At 33.3% G+C, this 22904-nt stretch overlaps 1 protein-coding gene across 1 annotated transcript in view; it reads right to left on the bottom strand.

Moving 5' to 3' along the window:
- Window positions 1-8083: 8083 nt before the first annotated feature.
- Window positions 8084-22904, bottom strand: part of LOC115218293 (uncharacterized protein K02A2.6-like) — a 35341-nt gene continuing 20520 nt past the window's right edge. The window contains exons 4-5 of the mRNA XM_029788045.1: window positions 22609-22662; window positions 8084-8187 (exon numbers count right to left, since the gene is read on the bottom strand). Of these exons, the coding sequence (XP_029643905.1) occupies window positions 8084-8187; window positions 22609-22662 (158 nt within the window). The remainder of the gene's footprint in view (window positions 8188-22608; window positions 22663-22904) is intronic.

Here is a 22904-nt window from a genome sequence, read left to right as displayed (position 1 = left end):
GCTGTGTAGTAAAGGTCAGCTCTCATCAAGTGAACCTACGGTCAAAGTATTTCTGAATGTGACCAACTGATGTGACCATCTCTTCCCATCTTTCTTTCAGACACTGAATCTTAGATGCATTTTCCTTTCTTTTTATTTTTTTTTGAAAACTGTAGATTTTGACTTCAGGGATACTTGATTGCTATTTCTAGCTGCTTCATAATTTCCTAGAGATTTATTTCTTTATTAACTTAGGCTCCATCTGTTGCACTAGTTTTATCAATAACGATGGTTGCAATTGTCTGTGAGTTAGGCACATTATGGTCGTTACTCTATACTCTTAGGTCAGGATCTATAAAGTGTATCTATGTTATGCTTTGATTTTTATTAGAAATTAATGACTTGTAGGCACACAATATTTCGTTACACAACCATAATATGCTACAAAGTATATTAAACGTTTTTACAAGTCAATACTCTGTTCTACTGTGTTAACAATGCCTTTAAATCACATATTAAGGTCATCTCTACAGATTTTCTATAGAAATAACATCATAATGAAATCATTGCTGGCTATAATTTCTATAGAGAATCTGTAGAGATAAAGGACCCAACACTCAGACAAATACAAGAGTGCATCCTCATAAAGGAAACATCCCCAGTACTAAATAGGAAATATACGTTGTAGATAACCACACCCCCATACCCACAGTTTGTATTTATATACAGGTAGAACAGTTAGTGGGCTATTGTGTAGATGTATGTATGTATGTATGTGTGTGTGTGTGTGTATGCACATATACGTAGGCATATGAATATGAAAGTAAACAGATAGACATACAGACGGATAGGTACATAGGTAATATGAACAGACAAGCACACACATATGCAAATGAAGACTGAAACACATGACCATATACGCACACACTTCACTTCACACAAGGACACATATGGAGACACACGTCCACACATATGGAAATACACATCCATACATACAGACACAGTACATAGTCACAAAAACCCATACACACACATGCACATGCACAGACACACTCAAACATGCACACACAAGGAGACAGGTACATACACACATGCAAACACACATAAAAATACACAAACGCACAAACACATGAATATGTAGAATACATACATATATACATATGCATACACACATACATACATACACTTACACAAACACACTGACCCACACACATGTGCACAAACAAACAAAAAAGAACACAGCTTGAATAACGGACAGAGTCAACAACTATTGAAAAGGTTGCGAGACACAACGAAAATTTTAGAAAAATAAATAAGTAAATGAGTGGAAATTTTACCGGTGAGTGTGTTAAATCATAAGGCGCAAAAAGAAAATGACTCTCCCCAGACACAACAGAACCTTAAAATGTTTATTTAAAAATTCCAAACAAGATCAGAAGCCTCTTAGTGTAAGTGACTATGAAGGAGAAATTAAGATGAAAGGAATGAATTTACTTTAGACTTGAAAGATTTCAGGCCATTAGACGGAGAGGGTATGTAGCCTATTAATAAAGTTCAATCTACAAGTCTACATGTTTCATCATTTCAGATATGCCACACCTCCACCTAACTGAAGACTATTTAAGTAAAGGTTAATCATAAGGGACACAATGTGACAATCTGTACATGTTATACTCTATACATTGTCCAGTTCTCTGTAAACTTGCTACTGCTGCTGCAACTGCTGTTGTTGTTGTTAAGCAACAAGATGAGTAAGGGTGATTAGGTGATGGTCTAGGGCTTAGGGGCGGGAGACCCCAGACCTTGGAAAAAAGAAACTTTGGTCGTCTTGTAGTCGAGGGCTCTTCGTTGATGCCCGACACCACTGGGAGGTGGCCCTCGAAGTCGCTAGGAATGGAGATCTCCAGGTCCAAATTCTTGAACAGCTCTGCTGCTGCTGTTGTTGTTCTTGTTTACCTCTGATCAGTTTTGATCCAGTAGGCTTACTATCAAATCTATTTCACCCATGACTGCCTCATATTTTTAATCAGATGAAGGATGCATTATTCAATATGTCTCTGCCTTCCATAAAACAAAAGTGTACAGTCTGAGGGAGATTTGGTTTCTATTTCTAGCAGTTTGACTAATTTTATAGTGGTGACCTTACATTGCTGTTTTGTAGCCTCAGATCAGCCCTGATTTTGATCTATGACCAAAAGTCTTCCAACCATTACAATCTAGTCTTTTTGTATAGGTAAGACTACATTGTCTGTTGTAATCTTAGATATGCAGTCCTTCATTTTTAAAGACAGCAGAGTATGATTTGAGAGTGATATGGCAGCTATTTTTTGCAGGTTGTGTGACCTCCTAAAGACTCTCTTATTGGCTCACATGTGGTAGCTACAACAGAGCCAGGTATTGTATACTTGGTCACTGCCTCCCTTGTATAATGTTTGTCCTAATGGTACTCTATTCACTTATATATGTAGAATTTTCATTTATAATTACTTGAGCACTGATGCTGTGTTCCACCACATGTACACAATAGAATTTTCACACACCCTATCCCAACAAACCAAGCTACACACCCCTTTCCTCAAACTGTTTCTCTTCACTTTCCCACATTTCCTCTTCATTCACCATGATTATCTCCCACTCCCTAATCCAGTTTTCACTGCCCTGCTTGCTGTATCAGTGCTTCCCCAGTTCCCTCCCCCTCTACATGCCCAGATTCTCACCAGTCACAGCATTCTCCACTCCCACTTCTTGCTTGCAACTTCTTGGCAATACCCTGCCGGTACCTGCCACCATTCATCTCTCTCTTCCTTACTCTACCATCTCTATGCTCTGATCCCCTATTCCTTGCAAGTATACCCTGGTACATGCTACCATCTCTCTCCAGCACTTGCTGTCTCCTACTCTCTCTCTCTCTCTTTCCCTTGCTCTTCCCTCTGACTGAGTAATTATGTATCTCTTCTATTTGTCTCTGCCCTCATTCTCTTGTACCCTCTCTCACCCCTTCTCTTACTTGTATCTCCTTTGCAACAGCACACATCTTTATTGTTAACTCCGCCTCCCTCTCTAAGTAACCATGTCCCTCCTCTTTAGCAACACACCTGTTTCTGCCCTCATTCTTGTTAACTCTCGCTCTCTTTCTCTCCTCTTCATCTCCCTCTCTTCCTCTCTCTCTCCTCCTCTCTCTCTTCCTCTATCTCTCTTTCCCTTTCTCGGGCTGGGTAACCATGTACATCCTCTACAACAAGACATCTGTTTCTGTCTCTCTGTCACACTCTAACTTTTCATTACATCTCTGCCAATGTCCCCCTCGCCTCTCAAAGATTCCTTGTCTTGCAAAAGTTACTTGGTGACCCTGCCAGTGCTGTGCCACTTAAAAAGCTCCCAGTCAAAATTTTTAAATAGTTGGCATTTGGAAAGACATCCAGCTGTAAAAACCATGCCAAAACTGACCTGGTCTTTGCTGGTCTCACATAAAAAATCACTCTAACCACTCAGGGGAGTCATTGGTGTTAGGAAGGGTATCCAACCGTAAAAATCATGCCAAAACAGACACAGAAGCATAATGCAGGTGCCTGCCTAGCTAGTTCCTGTCAAACCATCCAACACATGACAGCATGGTGGGAGGACATTAAACGACAATGATGATGATGATGATGATGATGGTCGTCCTCGTCGTCCTCGTCGTCGTCGTCGTCGTCGTCGTCGTCGTCGTCATCATCATCATCATCATCATCACCACCACCACCACACCACCACCACCACCACCACCACCAACCACCACCACCACCATCATCATCATCATCATCATCATCATCATCATCATCATCATCATCCCCCCCCATTCTTTTGTGTAGCATGTTATATATTCAGGACTCAGTTAACTAGTATTGTAATCCTTTCCAGGATGTTTATGTGAAACTTTGGAGAGATTTGGGTGCTATTTCTACCAGATCAAATAATCATTTAATCACATCTGGTTTCATTTAGTAATAGTATTGTTGTTACCATTGTTGTTGTTGTTGCTGGCAGTGGCGGCGGTGGTGGTGGTGGTGTGGTGGTGGTGGTGATTGTGGTGGTGGTGGTGAGATGGTGTTTATCTCTTTAAGATCTAAACTAGTAGATCTATGATTAAAAGAACAGTTCTATGTCCAACCCATTTCTTTTTGAAACATAGAGTACAGAGTGTGCCCTCACTTTTCAAAGATGACTGACTTCAATTTAGGCAGTTTTGGATGGCTTTTTTAGCATTTCTATTGACCACTTAGAGTTAAACTTACTGAATTGTTGTTGTTGTTGTTGTTGTTGTAGTTGATGATGATGTTATTGTTGTTGATGTTGCTTTTTGTTATTGTTGTTTACTCTTGGATCAGCTCTGATTAAACAGACTAATGATCAAAGATATTCCATTCATGACTGCCCCATCTTCTATGTCTAAGACTACATTATCCAGTATGCCCTCTTGTAAGCCGATAGGGTGTGGCTTGAGGGTGATTTGGTTCTTGGTGGTTGTGGTAGAGGTGGTGACTTCATTTATATTCTGAATACAAATCCTTTAAGCTTAGACTTTACCTTTCATCTATGAATGGTGGGGAAGGCAATAAAGTTAGCAGCAATGTGCTGGGACAGTTTCAATTGACTATATTTTTCACCCGAACAAAACTTGACCTTGTTCCTAGCCAAAAGAAATCCCTATTTATGAATGTGATTATGATTTAGGGGTTGTGTTATGAATAACTGTGATTTCAACACTGTGAGCCATTGTTTTGATAGTTAGTTTATTCATTCAGTTCAGCATTCCACCAACCAGCTGCTTTCCTTTGGTACATAATTTACAGCCTGCCAAAGGCTGTGCATGGTAGAATTAAATGCCTTGTCCGGTGACACATCATAGTTTTAGTAATGGAGTATGAATTCCTGTCCACACAACCTTTCGGACTTCACAATGTTATTGCAATAAAAACAATTCTGATTTGCCTAAAGCTTGTGGAATTTGGCTGCAAGCTAAAATATTGGATCAAATATAACTAGACAGGAATGGCAGCAGCAGTAATAATGGTAATTACAGTTGTTGCTGTTGTTGTCGTTTGGTGAATAGTCTAAATTGACTGTAACTAAGTAGTTTTGTAGCGTAGAACTGTGCTAGTTCCTAATTCTTAATAGGGACAGTTGTGGTGAGTGGGGTAAAATTCACAAACTCACCATGACCAACATGGTTCAGATTTTGATGTTGTTTATTTGTGATATCGATTAAACAGAGCAGCTGATACCTTTCATCATTAGCAATGTCTTCACATACTTGCTGAATGAAAGATAAAAAAATACAACTTGTTTTTATCTTTAAAAAAGGATTTGTAGAAAATTAGTTATTGCTGAGAAAATTTATTACAACAAATACTACATAAAAGGTTTCAAAGTCAATCTTTGTTGATGTGTCACTAATAATAATTTCTAAAGAAGGTACAAGGCCATAAATTTTGTGGGGATGGGTTAGCTGATTAAATCAATTCAAGTACTTGGATATTACTTTATTTTATTAATGTTAGAAGCATGAAAGGCAAGGTCAACCTCAACCGGATTTGAACTCAGAACATGAAAACCCAGAACAAATAATTGCAAGGTATTTCATCTGTTGCTCCAGTGATTCTATCAGACCATTCTCTCTATATGTGTCAGTAATGATAATATTTCCTTATATAGGTTACAAATATAAGATGTGTGTGGTAACAATCAAACCAATTTCTTGACCATTATTTTATCAATTTTATCAAAGAGGAATGACAGATAAATTTGAACTTGGTGAGATTTGAAGTAAGAATATGAAGATCCACAACTAAATGAAGCAAGGCATATTGTCTGTCGTCACTCTGCTATTTCTACTAATTAAATTAATTTAAGATGAAGTTGGCACTACTTTTTTCCTTTGCATATGAAATGAAAAGATGTATTAGAAATTTTGAAATTAGATATAAAGCTACAAATTTTGGAGAAGTGATTGAAAAGAGGTTGATTTAATCATCCCCAACATATCAGTAGAGCTTATTACTATTGGAAGAACAGAAAGCAAAGTAGATTTGGTGTGATTTGTGCTCAGAACATAAAGCAATATAAATATATGTCATAAGTTATCAATTTAAAATTTTTTCCTCAAATTACTATTAGAAATACTCATATTAGTGTTTAACAGTGGCACAAGCCTACATATTTGCAGGAAATGTGTATTTGGGTTAATCAATTTCTGCCCTTTACCAGTTCTTAGCTCCATTAAATTTGGCAGTATGAAGGGCAAAGTTTACTGTAACAAGATTTGAAACATGGATGAAAATACTACAAGGCATTTATTTTTTCATATGCTCTAATGATTCAGCTAATTTGCCTGATAACTATACTAATATCAAAACTGCTTAAATGCAAGAATACATATACTATTGATGTGTTGAATCTCTTTCTTTAGTCCAACATGATATGGTTTCTTCTCTAGAATCAGATACACATGTCAAGCACACTTTGGTGTTCTTATCATAGAATTTGTTGAAACTTGATCAAAAAACTTAAACATACATTGCAATATAATGAAATAATTATATAAAATCGCTTTACTTTCAGTAATGACCCAAATGTGCCCACTTCTTTTTTTTTTATCATTATGTTGAGTGGGTCACCTAGTATTAGATGTTTTGGCAATGGATACTGCAAGTAATGTGATTATATACAAACCACTATACCTCTAGTATCTTGACATCCTAGCAACACAATACTTGTCACACTTTCTGGCAGCAGATCAGCATAAACTTGATGGTATGGGAGTAGTAAAGATGCCTTAATCTATTCAGCAGTACAAATTTCTGCCTTTTTTGACTATAAACGCTAAGACAAATTAGATGTAACAAATCATATGCAAAAACTATTTATGCTAATCAAGAAAAAACATCAACACATACAACATCGACCGAAAGAAAGTGTGTGTATATATATATATATATATATATAATTGAAAAACAATCATGATTTGTTTAAATGCTAAAAATAAGTGGAAGTTCAGGTTTAACAGCTCCTGTTAGCTCATACTTTCCAGGCAAACAAGAAAGATGGAAAAAAGATTGCCAAAGTACATATATGAAATAATCAGTCATTTTGTATATCTGTAACAAACCCATAAAAGATAGCAAACAATGCAAGTTAGTAGTAACTATTGTACAGCTATTAGGATAACAAAGCAAAATCAAAAATTAAAAGAAAAAAAACCATGTTCCTATTCTATTTACAATGATGGAAAAAAAATCGCTGCTTTTTTTTTTTTTCCATACAAAATGTAATATAATTTATCTGTGGTGAAAATATGCTTATCAATTCTCATCTGCAGACACAAAATATGAATAATGGATAGTTCGCAATACTTATGAAATCAACCATCTTGTTTGAAATAATACATTTGAGACAAAACACTTCAAATATTATATTTTCTTGCACACTCTTATCAGATATTACATTTTCTCAGTCTATAGTTATAGTTTTTACTGGACTAAAAACAGAAATATAATCATGCTACACAAATATTCTGTCAATATTACTCTATAGAAAGAATACTTCTCTGCTGAAATAACACCATATCATCATTAGCTGATGTGTGCTTTCACATTTTCTCTCCTCACTGAAGTTTAGCAGTTATGGTGTTTTCTTTTGCTTTATATAGTTGAACGCCATTGATAATAAAAACTTAGAGTATATTTACAAAATAATCTATGTTATGCTTTATTCTGATAATGTAGCACATTCTTGAGCTGTGGTTTTTCAACAATGAGCTACAGACTTTTAAAAATATAATTTAAGCTTGTCATAAAAACTTTACTCTTGCTTGAATCTCTTGACACATAACTATGAGGATGATGATGATGATGATGATGATACTCCTCCCTCTCCCTTTCTCATCTTCATCATCATCATTTAATGGATTTGTTTTAAATCTATGAAAAATATCATTTATCAATTCTTACCTTGTAATCTGAATTCTACTGCTTTAAAAAAAATCATTTTTCAGAAAAGTAATATTTACAATAGTTTTGAAAGGAATTAATGATCACTTTGAGGATGTAGAATGTAGTCAGCATTTTTAGAATTGAGGGATATACTGCAGATGATCTCTTTTGCTTAAGTGGTATGCATCAATTAGAACCATGTGTACATTGTTGGTATTCTGTTTTGCTTCCTTGTGAGCTATTGAAAATAAGAATTCATATAGTTTTACATTTATTAAAACTATATAGTCTCCTATTCCTTGTTTCATAATCAATAACTTCTGGAAAAGTTTTCTAAATTTCACTGAAATAAAATTCCACAGGAAAAAAATTGTAAAACAAATAAATGTTCACATTTGTAATGTGAAATTGCTGCTGACCATTTTGTTTGGAAGTTGAAATTTAAATACAACATATATTAAAAGGTTTCTTCTTCCTAGCTCACCTTCAGTGATGTATTATGTTCTTGGAAAAGACAAATAACTCTTTAAAAAGAACCAGTTTATGTAGATGCAAATAGGAATCTTGGTCAATTCATGCTTACTGAATCATCGCAAACTTGAAAACTGATCTCTCGTACTACCATTAAGTGCTTAAAACTGTAAGCTCTGCTAATTCATTGTTATAAGCAGTAGGACTTTATTATCTTATAGTGCTGTATTCAAATTTTCCTATGTGAGTCATTTGTAGATTGACAGACTCCTGCATATAGCATATATGAACAAGGTCTTTGTACTCCACCCAAAGCATTATTAGATTCTTCCAGTACTGTCTCATGTATTAATTTACTTGTGTTTTAATAATTTTATTCGGTTATATTTAGTATACGTTGATGGATTGTGATCTTTAGTTATGTTTATCCATTTCTTCCAGTCTACAAAGTTATGAATGCACAATTGCAGGAATTCAGGTACCATGCTAATGCACAGCTAATAAATGTATTTTACAGGTGCATGCCCTCTCACTAATAACCAATTAATTATTGATCTCTAGCATTGGCACAAGGCAGTCAGTTAGTTATTAACTATCATGTAGTGTCACTTTAGACAGAAAAAATATTAATAGAATTATGGATAGGCTTTTACATGAAGGCCTTTTATCATATATATATAATGTATTTTGAATTTATAATTTGTTTATGTAATTTGTCCTGTATAATAAGTAGATTTCCTGCTGAAAGGAAATATGTATTAAGCGATTTCATTATGCTGTCATGGATTCTGACATTTTAAAAGGAAAAAAAACCTGGTGAATAATTTAGATACTTCAAAGTTTCATTAGATATCTCTTAACAAATATCTCAAGATCAAACAATGTAACATTTTTAAAATCAGAATCAGCAAAATGTAACAAAATTAATTAATGTTCAACATTTGATACACCTACACATCATCTGTGTTGTTACTATATTAATATCAAAGAGTGATGGGTTAGCAGAATCGTTAGTATCAGATAAAATTTCTTGTGGTATTTAGTAACAGCCCTTTATATTCTGTGTTCAAACTTTGTTAAGGTCAGCTTTACTCTTTATTCTTCCAAGGTCAATAAAATAAGGCGCCAGTCAAGTACTGAGGCTGATTTAATCAACTACAATCTCTCTCAAAATATATATCCATGTTTGTGCAAAATGTTAAAAATCATATTAATGCCAAAGCTACTCAATGAAATATTGAAGATTAGCATTTTGTTTTATTTTAGAGTTGTTACTGTCTTTGCCTACTGAGAGAGAAGCACAAACTTAAATGTTGAAAGCATGGTGATTGCACTATAATGATTAAACAAAGAATATTGTTCAACATATTATTTGAAGTTAACCTAGTTGAAAGTATGTACTGACAGAAGTTTGTAACTTGGTGGTGGTAGGTATTAGAATAGACAGAAGAGCATTCATCTGTTAAATGTTTACTATATTTGTTCCATAAAAAAATCCACTTAATCTAAAATTTTATTTCAAATATTTGAATTTTTGAAATGATTCATCCATGAATTCATTGCAGAGTAGCCTGACAGAACTAGAACCCTTCAGAAGAAAAATGAAAATAAATAAACAAATGATAAATAACTGAATGGAAAATCTCCTTATATCTCTTCTGAAATACCACTCACCAGATATTCAGATATTTGTCTTGCAATGGAAGTTTCTTATTTATTTTGAAACTATTGAAATGTTTGATGGAAGAATAAGTGACAGATTAATCTCCTTCAAACAGGACAACATCCATAAAGCAATGGATATCTTAATGCACTAAAATCTTAAAATCTCATTATCAGCCTTTCTTTCAAGCTGTTGAATTACTGCAGGAATCTATGAATAGCTTCGTAAGAAATAATTTTATTAAATGGTTGAAGCTGAGAAATAAATTCAACATAAATAAAAGTTTTAAAAGGGGGAAAAAAAATCTGACTTAAGTGTTTGGTGGAGATTATTTCACTTTCTAACTTAGCTTCTAGTCATTGATTCCCATTTGCCATCTTGGCTGAGATAAGCATGTCATTCCAACTATGAAACATTCAACTTGAAGTTACATATGTGGGTGTGTGTGTGTGCATACAATATGTATATACACACACACGCTTATATACACAATATGTATGCCGATATATATATATGTGTATATATATATATATGTGTATATATATATATATATATATATATATATAATATATATATATATATATATTATATATATATATATACATATTTATATATATATATATATATTATATATATATATATATATATATATACATATATATATATATGTGCGTGTGTGTGTATATATATATATATATAACCTTGCCTCTGTTTCCTCTCTACCGTTCCTACTTTCTTTTTATCTCTCTCTTCTCCCCTTCTATTTCTCTCATACTCACCTATTCATAATGTCTAATTTTTAACCTGCTTGCTTGCTCCTATCAAGAAATTATAAAGGTGAAAGTCCTTTTGAGTTTGCAACTTAGCTTTGTTTTCTTCCACATATTTATTATTATAAAATGTATCCTATCTAAACATATGTGGGGAAATACATACTTGTATAATTATATATATGCATGCATAAGTATATATATATATATATATATATATATATATATAGTCAACCCAAACATGAACAAGCAAGAAAAAAACAACAACGTGAGGACGTGGAATAAGTACAGTGTTATTGGACACTCAGGAAAGGAAAAAAAAGAAAAAGGACTTCATGTTTCAAGCAGAGCTCTTTGTCAGAAATATAGAAAAAGTGCAAAGAAGGGAAGATGGAGTGCTCCATGTCATCAAAAATGATGGCTAATTGTAGTATTTTATATATAAATAAGTTACAAAACCAAGATTTTGGTTTAATAATTCTTTTATTACTAAATTTTTGGTGAAAAATCTATCTGCAACTAACATTCTTTGACTGCTTGTTTCCTTCAAAAGAATTTTCAAGTTTTTCTTCCTTCTTGTCTGACTTAAGGCTGCATAAAGCTGGCCGTAACTAAATAGAGGAGCTGGTAAGTAAATACCAAATACACAAAGTTGAAACACTGTTTGATTTTTCTTTTCAGTGTTGAATGCTCACCATCCACTTCCATTGCACACACACACACAAACATTCACATACCTCCCTTTTACATACATACACATAAACTCACATAGAGCTGAAGCGCTGTTTGATTTATCATTATCCCCGTACAGTTTCCATTATCCCACTATGAAGTTTGCCATCACTCCTTCCTTCTTTATTCATCTATCACTCCTTCTTTTCTCATTCATACTTCGTGATGGAAAGCACAAGAGTACTATTATAGTAGATAAGGTACAAAACAAAGTTTTTAGTTTAATAATTCTTTTACTACCAAACTTGTGAAAAATCTATCAGCAACTAACATCCTTTGACTGCTTGTTTCTTTCAAAAGAATTTTCAAGTTTTCCTTCCTTCTCGTCCGACTTAAGGCCACATAAAGCTGGCCGTGACTACAAACAAGAGCTGTTAAGTAAATACCAGATACACAAAGTTGAAACGCTGTTTGATTTTTTTTCAGCATTGAATATTAACCATCCCACTTCCTTTGTGCACACAAGTGCAAACACACACGCAGAAACACACACACATTCACATACCCCCTTTTACATACACACACATATATTCACACAGAGTTGAAACACTGTTTGATTTATTTTTTTCAGCATACAATTTTCATCATCCTACACCCAAGTAAGACATAACCCCTTCCTTCCTTATTCATCTATGACCCCTTCTTTTCTCATTCATAAACACAAGAGTATTATTATTGTAGATTATCTCGGTAGCCATGGGAGCTATGAAAAAAATACAAAGCCCAGCAATACCACCAGATCATTCTACACATCCGTGTAATTTTTCACACAATTCCACCCAGCTGTTTGACCGTGAATCCCAAGACAAGAAAATATACAAGAAACAATCATCCCTGTCAAATTTGTAGGTATAGATGCACACACTCACACACGTATGTAACTATATATGTGTCTATCTATCATTGTTACCATGTCATCATTATCTTCATGTTATTATTGTCGCTCTTCATATTGTTGCAGAATTCATGTAGTATTTCTGAAACCTTCACTTCATATTTATACATGAAATCTTTATATATAAAAGTCAAGTTGTGTGTCTGTCTCCTACGATTTAGATTCCTAACTACTCCTACATTTTGCGGTGCAGTGTAACCAAAAGTGGGTATCTTATAGTCGTGATTCATATCGAGCCCTTCTGGGTATTAGCGCGTGTCTATGATGAGTCTACGATTTTAAAAATAATTTACCATCATTTTTTTCCATTTTAATGCATTTTTTTCGCTAAGGGAAGTAACTCTCTAAAAATGTCTACGACGAGTCAACGATTTAAATAAAAATTTACCATCATTTTTTTCCCATTTTTAATGCATTTTTTTGCTATTTTTTGGTTATAACTCTCTAAAAATGCTTATATAGTTATTTCCCTTACAAACCCGAGCAACGCAGAGCGATACTGCTAGTTTTATATAAAATTGCATTGCTATATTGTTGTGCTTTGCATGATGATGGATTGGCAAAAATAGATAAGACAACAAATAGTATATCTTATGTTTGATCCAGTTTTTTTTATATTCAGACTTCAATTCTTCTCAAAATCAATTTCGCCCTTCATCCTTTTCTGGTCTGTTAAATAAAGTAGTAACCAAAAAGACTTTTCTTTTTATCATGTTTTTATCAGTTTCATGCGTTTCTACAGCATACTATGTGCCCATCCATGTTTATGACAAGCATACAGCATTGTCTTTGTTAGTGGGGATGGCTGTGGAATTATGCTTATATACAATGTGTTTTACTTTGTGGTAATGCTTGTTTTGTTGTATCTTATATCACATTAATGTTTAATCCATTTACCACAATATGTGGTACATGGATTGCATTATTTTTCTGGGTAGTGTTTTGTATTTCATATGTGTTATATGAGCCAAAAAATGGAAAAAGTAACTGGGAAGAGTAATCTTTTCTAAATGATATAAAGGAAATATATATCGACTTACCTTGTTGCAAGTCTTCCTCTAAAGAATGTTCTGTTTGAAGAATTCTATCTCTTATCAGGCAACATAAAATGTGGCCAGCAGTCATGGGAGTTCAATATAAAACTAGCATCGATATAAGTGGAGGTGCAATGGCCCAGTGGTTAGGGCAGCGGACTCGCGGTCATAGGATCGCGGTTTCGATTCCCAGACCGGGCGTTGTGAGTGTTTATTGAGCGAAAACACCTAAAAGCTCCACGAGGCTCCGGCAGGGGATGGTGGAGATCCCTGCTGTACTCTTTCATCACAACTTTCTTTCACTCTTACTTCCTGTTTCTGTTGTACCTGTATTTCAAAGGGCTGGCCTTGTCACTCTCTGTGTCACGCTGAATATCCCCGAGAACTACGTTAAGGGTACACGTGTCTGTGGAGTGCTCAGCCACTTACACGTTAATTTCATGAGCAGGCTGTTCCATTGATTCGGATCAACCAGAACCCTCATCGTCGTAACCGACGGAGTGCTTCCATTCCAGCACCGATATATCTGCTGAAAGAAACTATCCTACAAAAACTATCTTAAAGAACTCAATATGGAATTAACTTCCTAGAAGCATATGCATTCTTATCACAGGGTATATATATATATATATATATACACTCAGACATACACATACATACAGACTCACTCACACACACACAACCATATGCAAAAAATCAGTATCATTTTATATTCCATAGATGAGTGGATGTGTCAGTGAAATTTAGTTTTGTAGATGGAAGTTAAAAAAGTGTTTAGTGTGGGGTTTTGAGGTGTGGAGATGATAGGTGGAGGAGAAACAGGTTCATTTTATATAGTACATTGAGATGTGTTATACATTCTGATAAGCCTTATGGAACCCATGCTTTTGATGATGTACATAGCCAAAATTAAAAACAAAGTGAGCTAAACATGCAGTATACTTCAAGTATCTGGACAATATATTCATCATAATGGATACAGTGCAAGAAAGCAACAAAATAAACAAAGAGCTAAAAAAACAGTTCCATGTTAAAATTCAACAGCCAGAACAATACTAATAAAATTCGTAGCTGTACAATAACATCTTTTTTATAAATGTTTATAAATAAATGTTCAGCAAATAAAATTACCTGTTTACACCAAGTACACAAGTATATGCTTACATAAATAAAAACAGGATTGGAGATAGCAAATGTCAACACTGATAAAAATGTCAGTAGTAATATTTCTAGATTCTTCTCCACAAAGTACTAGATAAAAAAAAAATCTACAGAATAAAACAAATAGAATTTAATAAGTTCTGTTCTAACAAATTAATATATCAAGCAATAAATTAATACAGCAAGAAATACAACTCTGCCGATATATAATTACCACATATATTAGAATACACAAGCCAAACTCAATGTGAAATAATCATCATAATAAATATCATCATTATCATTTATTTTCCTTCTTGCATGGTCTGGGTGAATTTTGTTGGGACAGATTTTCTATGGCCCAACGCCCTTCCTACTTTCAATCCTCACCTGTTTCTGAGGAATGTAATATTTTCCTATTGTCAGATGTTTTCATAGAAGACTGGAAGCAAAGCACACAGCTTACATGGCAATGACACTTGTCAAAGCAAGGAGACAATTACATACGTGTTCATGTACATATACACATGGCTGTTTTGTAGGAAGTTTACTTTCCAACCTTATGGTTCCAGGTTCAGTCCCACTGAGTGGCACCCTGGGCAAGTGTCTTTTACTGTACTCTTAGGCCAACTAAAGGCTTGTGAATGGATTTGGTTGATCGAAACTGAAAGAAGCCTGTTGCATATGTGTGTGTGTGTGTGTGTGTGTATGTACATGTGTGTGTCTGTCTGGCTTTGTGCTTGTGTTTGTCCTCCCACCAACTGACAATCGGTGTTGGTGTGTTTACATCCATGTAACTTAGAGATTCAGCAAAATAGACCGATAGAATTAAGTACCAAGCTTAAAAGAAAAATTAATACTGGGGTCAATTAGTTCGACTAAAATTCCTTATGGTGGTGCCCTAGCATGGCAACAGTCTAATGAATGAAACAAGTAAAATATATTTACATGATGAGCTTCTTTCTGCTAAATCCACCCACAAACAAGTCATTGGTTGACCCAGAGCTACATAGAAGACACTTGTCCAATGTGCTATGCAGTAGGAGTGAACGTGAAACCATGTGATCAGGATGCAAACTTCTTGTCACACAATTATGCCAGCACCTAATATATTAATTGAATGCATACCAACTATAGAATAAGTTCATACATTACAAAAAATCTTCATTAAACAGAACAGAAAATACATTATATTAAAGAAAAATTAATACAAATAATATACTGCTTAAAAACTAGAATTAAAAACCTTATCAACAACAAACTCCAAGCATGTAAAATCATGAACAAGGTACTAATGACCAACATAATTTATAGAATCTATCACAAATGTTAAAGTTATTAGTTTAATGATTCTAACTGTTACGTTAGTTATACTCTCTCTTATTAGCTCATTATGCACATTCAACAAGGAGTAACACAAATGAATACAAGTCAGGGGAACATTAGTAGAAAACACATTTATATTCTACCTACAGAATTATTCCCCACATAATAAGATGATTAATAATGGAAGAAATATCCATAATTCAACAAAATACTAAAATAAATACATACAACATTGTCACAAAGATAAATACTTGACAGATGACATAAGTGTACTGGTCAAAATCAAATTCTAGTAGTAACAACTCTACTGGTCATATTGAATTTTTTCCTACTATTAAGAAGTAGCAACCCATGCCAGCATTTCTCCATCCTAAAGATGAAACAATAAAGATCTACAAAAGTTAAAAGTCAACATACACTAGTCACAAACAAAAATAAGTACTTGATTAGTCAGGTATTTATGGTCAAAACTCAAATACCAGCAACAGTGTTCTTTACTACGAAGGTCTAATATAACCATTCTCAAATCTATATTTGCACTCGTATATGCAAACTTCTGTAATATTTTCAATGCAATAACCACAAAAGTTTTGATTTAAAAAAGAAATGTGTCCACATTTGCTGAAGTAAATTTTTTTATATCCAAATTTAAATAAAATAAAATTGTTTATTCATAACCAAACTTTGATAATCAATGTTTCTGGCAGGATAATATTATAGTTATTTAAATCATCTTAATTATAGTGCCAGCAAGGACTTTTTAAGAATAACATGAGTTCTAATTTTTACCATTCTTCCTGAACTGCTACAAATAGAGATTGAATATAGTTTTGGTTTCAGAAATAGTTGGCATAAATTTTTTCCATATGTTTCAGCTTTGGAGACTCTCCAAGTCATAACAAATCTCCATTTCTCGATTTTAGAGATACCCATCGCTTAATTTGAAAGAGTGAGAGTGAGCTTCATGTTACTACATGTCCTGTTTGGAAAGTATTGTTGTTGTGTACAAAGCATATAATGTGGCTTAATAAAACAGTCTCAGTGTAATCCTTCTAGAGTTGATAAAAGAAGCACACATTGGAGTATTATTGGGTTTAGAAAATCAAGTAAACCTCCTCTCAAAAGCATGTAGCAGATTTGTGCCCATGTTAGAAATCAGTTTTGTACAGTGGCACTTTCATTGTACACAACAATATACTTAACATTTTGTCAGATGATACTATTTTACAGATACCTTCAAATGGTATCATTATTAACAATATTTCATAAAATCAAGATTGTGGATTGGCAGAATATGTAAAGCAGCAGATACAATAACTTGCAGTATTTAGTCAATGACTTTAAATTCCTAGTTCAAATTCTTTCATGGTCAACTTTGTCTTAGTCCTGTCAGTGTCAATAATATTTGCTTTGATTTGATTAATTGTATCTTCCTCTCTCAAAATTCAATATTTCTTAAAATATTCATTTGGTTTTCTCTTGGTGTCAGAAAGGAAGATATCTTGATTCTTCAGTGAAATTAGTTTAGAAATTAAGTTTCTTTTTACCTTTTTTTTGTCTGCAGTTTAAAAACTGCATTTGTCAATTACACATTTTTGATTGATAGTATACCTTTCAAACAAAATTTCTATGATAAATTCTATCTTCTTGGGCAATCATTTGTAATAGTGGAATTGAATATATTTATACAAGTGGTCTTTGTCAAAAACATTAAGAATAACAGGTAAGTTGCTTTCCATCTGTAAGGGCCAGATCTTTTCCAACTTTCTTTTACCTTTTGAATTCAGAAAATTTTCCTTCTTTGTGAATGATCATTGCATAACATATATACAAACTCTAATTTGGTTATCCTTCTTTGTGTTCATGGCATCCCTGAATAATTTATTTCAGTAATTTGTTTTCTCAATATACAACGTATGTATAATATTTGATAAGTGCAGTGAAATATACACCACAACACAACAATACCACAATTATCTTTCACAAGTATAACTTAGTAGAATGTCACAGGTGGAGAGAAAATTGGCTACATTTTTACTGAGGAAGTTTAATAATACCAGAATATATCTAAATTTATTGTCTGCTATACTTTCCAGAATAATTAAGATAATATTAATCACAGGCTATTTGGTTTTTCTTTGCTGAACAGTTATTTATTATTGGCTTTAAAAATTTTCCTTGCACTATTTATGACTATTCTTTAAATATTTCATTAAACAATTCTATGTATAGTGGCTAAAATAATATTTATCATTCTTTCTTTTAGCTTCATTTTGAAAGTCCAGAAACACTGGTCTTCATCAGGAAAATCATTTTTTTAACATATCTCACCAAAGGAGGTTAACATTTGTTTACCTTCTATAATGGGATATATTAAGCTAAACCTACATAGACACCTTTTCTTACAAATCTAATTATATTAAATAAAAATTTGATAAATCTTATTAACAACACTGAATGAAAAGAAGTATATGAATTTTAAATCAAATTTAAGTGACAACAAAATCGAGGTCAAAGAACAAAATAAATAATAAACAAGAGGTATAAAATAAAACACACTTTCTCAGATTAAAAATAATTCCAAGACTACCATAATTAACTTATAAGAAGCCCTGGTGACTAAAATCCCATGACCATAGTAATTAAATTATAAGAAGAAGCCCTAATGTACCGGATATTTTTAAAGCCGAGAATTTTGCAGGTGTTCCTTTATTTTGATAAGATGCGTATGCATGTATTTTTCAATATTATAGAGTATAATTGATGTTAATGTTTTATTCATTGAAATTTGTGATGTAATTCACCTTCATTGTAATTGTACAATGTAATGAAAGTAAATGGAATTGAATATAATGCATATGCTTGAGCATATATAAATGTATAAATGAATAAGTGCCTGTAATAATATACTATATTATATATGTGTGTGTGTATATATATATATATATATATATATATATGTGTATGTATATATATATATATATATATATATATATATATATACATATATATATATATATATGTATATGTATGTATATATATGTATGTATGTACATGTGTACGAACGCCTATATACACACCTACATTCATACATCTATTTAAACACAGACAGACACACACATACATATACACATGAGTGTATGTTTGTGTGTGCATACATATATATGCATGCAATATGCATATCATTACCACTTATACATATCATATTTATATATTGGTTTTTGTATATATATAATAATACTGTAATTGTTCCACGTGTTGTTGTTTTTTTGTTTTCCCGTTTGGATTAAAATTATATATATATATATATATATATATATATATATATATATATATATATATATATATATATATATATTAGTTATTTTCATACATTTCTTTTTAATAAGTTTTCTGTCAGCCTATCTGATCACATAATCTAATATGTACCTTGTTATCAGCCTATCTACATATATGAGTATTTTGCTATTAGATTTTTGTATACTTTTAAATAAGTATAACAACAATTATTGAGTTAGGTGCCAGGTACAGGAGAATATATTATATCATTGTGCAGGGCTATCCTTGAAAAATGAATAAAATTAATATTTCAATATGAGAAAAAAAAAATTTGAATTATTATCAAAATATATTTTCTGGAAAATTCCATTGTTGGATAGAATTATATATTCATAAATTATTTTTCCCTGTTTACTCATAAACGTTAATATTAAGCATGAGCATTAATGGAGATATATTCAATAAATTTCAAATTTTATTTGTTTATTCATAATCTTTTTTAGTTCATGAAGATTTATGAAATAGGCATGATCCCCTTAAAACTAGGAACTTTCAGTAAGTAGGAAGTCTTGATATCCCTATCTTTCTCATCTGCATTGTTAACATAGGGGAAATTCTCATCAAACTAATGAGAGTCTATCCTAAACAGTATGATTCATGTCTAACACTAAGCTAATGTTGATGATGTTTTTTTTTTATTTATTGCTGGTTATCCCTGCTCAATTCTGCTTAACAAAACATATGCAACAAAGGTAGTAGAATGAATGAATGGTTAACAAATTATCCTTAGGTCCAGCACACCAGACATAAACTATCCAGCATGTCAGTTTATATTGATCCAACATTCTGTTCTAAAATTTAGAAGGTGGAATCGTTTTGTGATGTTATTGTTTTTCTTTAGACAAAAAATATAAAACAAAAATCTCTCTCAAAAAACAGAGACTGTTCAAAAAGATTTGGTAGCAATATAGAAATAAAATTTAAGAGCTTTGGTGTGACTACATTCTCAACTTTCTTCAACTGAATGTTTTTAGAGCATTGTATACGATGTAATATATAAATTGGCAAAGTTGTTCTTAGTATTCCTGTATACTTACATTTTAGCATTAACTTTACATGGTTACTTGACTTGCTTAACATAGCAGACAAATATCTCTTAAACAACACTCAACCATCCTTTATTAAATGAGGAAGATATATTGACCAGTGCAGCCTGCCATAGCATATGTCTCAGAGGGTGGGATGACTACAGTTGGAGTATCTTTTCTTCATAAGTTTGCTCAGTCAGAAGCAAGCAAAATATATTTTTCTGGATTATTCCTCGTTAATGAGGAATTGAAGAAGAAATAAGGAAAAACTAATTTAATAATAAATGGAACTTTATTATCATTCTCATCATCATCATTATTATTATCATTATTATTAAGGCAGTGAGCAAGCAGAATCGTTAGCATGCTAGATGAACTGCTTAGCGGTCTTTCACCTGTTGCTATGTTCTGAGTTCAAATTCCACCAAGGTCAACTTTGACTTTTATCCTTTCAGGGTTGATTAATTAAGCACAAGTGAAACATTGGGGTCAATGTGATCGACTTACCACCTCCCCACAAATTTCAGGCCTTGTGCCTATAGTAGAAAGGAAAATTACTATCATTATTATTATTATTATTGAACTGTGACTGGTGGTGGGGATTGGTAGAATGCAGTTGCCATATTCCCTGCATGGCATAAGAAGCAACTAAAAGGGACAGAAGGAAAGGAACTGGGAATCCACTCCTCCTAATAATTTCATATTCCTAAAAAGACAGCAAGAAAAAGAGATGTGGATGGGAGAAGGTTAACACCAAATCTCACTCAAGTACCAGGGTCATGGAATGTGCATGGATGTAGTACAAGCGAGGTAAAGAGGAAGAGATAGGGAGTGTGATGATGAGGAGAAGGATGGATGTGCTGGCACTGAGCAAGACTAAGATGAAGGGTAAGGGAGAGTACCAGTTTGGGGAGGTGACTGGATGAGTGTCGGGAATAGGAGGGGGAGGGCTTGTGAGGGAATGGCCTTGCTGGTGAGTGAGCGTGTGAAGGAGAGTGTAGTGAGGTGGAGGGAAGTGTCTTCAAGTTAATGTGAGTTAAGATGAGGTGAAGAGGAGAGATGTGGGTGATTTTTAGTGCATATGGTCCAGAGAGTGAAAGGAGTGAGGAAGAAGTAGAGGAGTTCTGGAGGGAACTGACAGAGTGTAGATAGGGTGGGGAAAAGTCGTTATGTGGTGGTTTACCAACCACACACAACAGACTTATATCCCTAAAATTTCCACACTCACATTTATCGCCTTTTCCCTTGTACAGTGGCACTATACAGGCACTGCACCAGTCCTTTTAGTACTCTTCCAGCAATATAACAAACATTCATAAACCTCACTAACCATTGAATCACTGTCACTCCTCCTTTCTTTAAGCATTTCACGATACAGCCATCTATACCTGGTGCTTTCTGGTTTGTCATCTTCTGCAAGGATTCCCTCACCTCCTCCCTTCCACTTGCACCGTAGTTCCATTCCCCAACAAGCATTCTCCTCTCTCCTCCTACAGCCACTATACTTGCTTCTTGGGAAATTTGTAAGTTTGACTTTTTTTTTTAATTTATTATTTTTTTAAGTATCAGCATTACGGGTATTTATACTCCAGTTAAATTAAGAAATCAACTTATGAATATACGAAACCTTTGAAACCATCGCCCTACACACACTCACACACAGACACACAGTCACATATGTATGTATGTACCCACATGTGTCTACGTGCATAGGTACACCATGATCTATACATACACAGCCGAAGGTAGCATCAAATGTTATATATATATATATATATAAGGTAGAAAATATTTTAGTGGGGAAACACAGGTGGTGAATATATATAGAGCCATGATAATAAAGATATTAGATATTATATAAATCTTTCAACTCAGTTTGATGAGCAATGCGAAACCAGTTCTTACTTCAATTATGTTGAAAGAACAGAACCTTATTTTGTACAAAATTGTATATCTTTATTATCATAGCTCTAATATACTCTTAAATCCTGTAAAACAAATCTTCTGTGTTGTTTCAACTTTTCTCTTTATATATATATATATATATATATATATATATATATTGTGTACTGTTCCATGATGGTAAGCTCAAGAAAAAAGTACTCCATCTGGTTAGAGATAAATAATACTTAATAGATATAATACGTTTTTATGTGCTAGTAATAGATTCTTGTGCTGAGGACATGCCAAAACGATGCATACACTGTGTGCCTATTAATTCTTTCACAAAATATCGGCACAGTGAAAACAATTTGATTCACCTGTCCGCCAGTTTTGAAGATAATCAAACCACATTTCCATCATTTTGGAGCATCCTGTTGATTATAAAACAAGATTTAATCTTAAAAAATGTTAAACTTAAATTATAGTTTTCACGGTAGAATAGACAATAATCTTGACATTTCAGCACTAAATTTAGATAGCACTGGGTTTAGGATAGTTAATACAATTAATGTTCTATTTGAATTGCTTGTGAGTTTGTGGATAGAGCAAAAAGAGTTGTCCAGACTCCAGTTTGTAAGAATTTGGCCGTGTTGGTATGAGTGGTTGATAACAT

The sequence above is a fragment of the Octopus sinensis genome, linkage group LG1 (genome assembly GCF_006345805.1).
Source record: "Octopus sinensis linkage group LG1, ASM634580v1, whole genome shotgun sequence".
NCBI lineage: Eukaryota > Metazoa > Mollusca > Cephalopoda > Octopoda > Octopodidae > Octopus > Octopus sinensis.
This window is presented reverse-complemented; position numbering and strand designations above follow the sequence as displayed.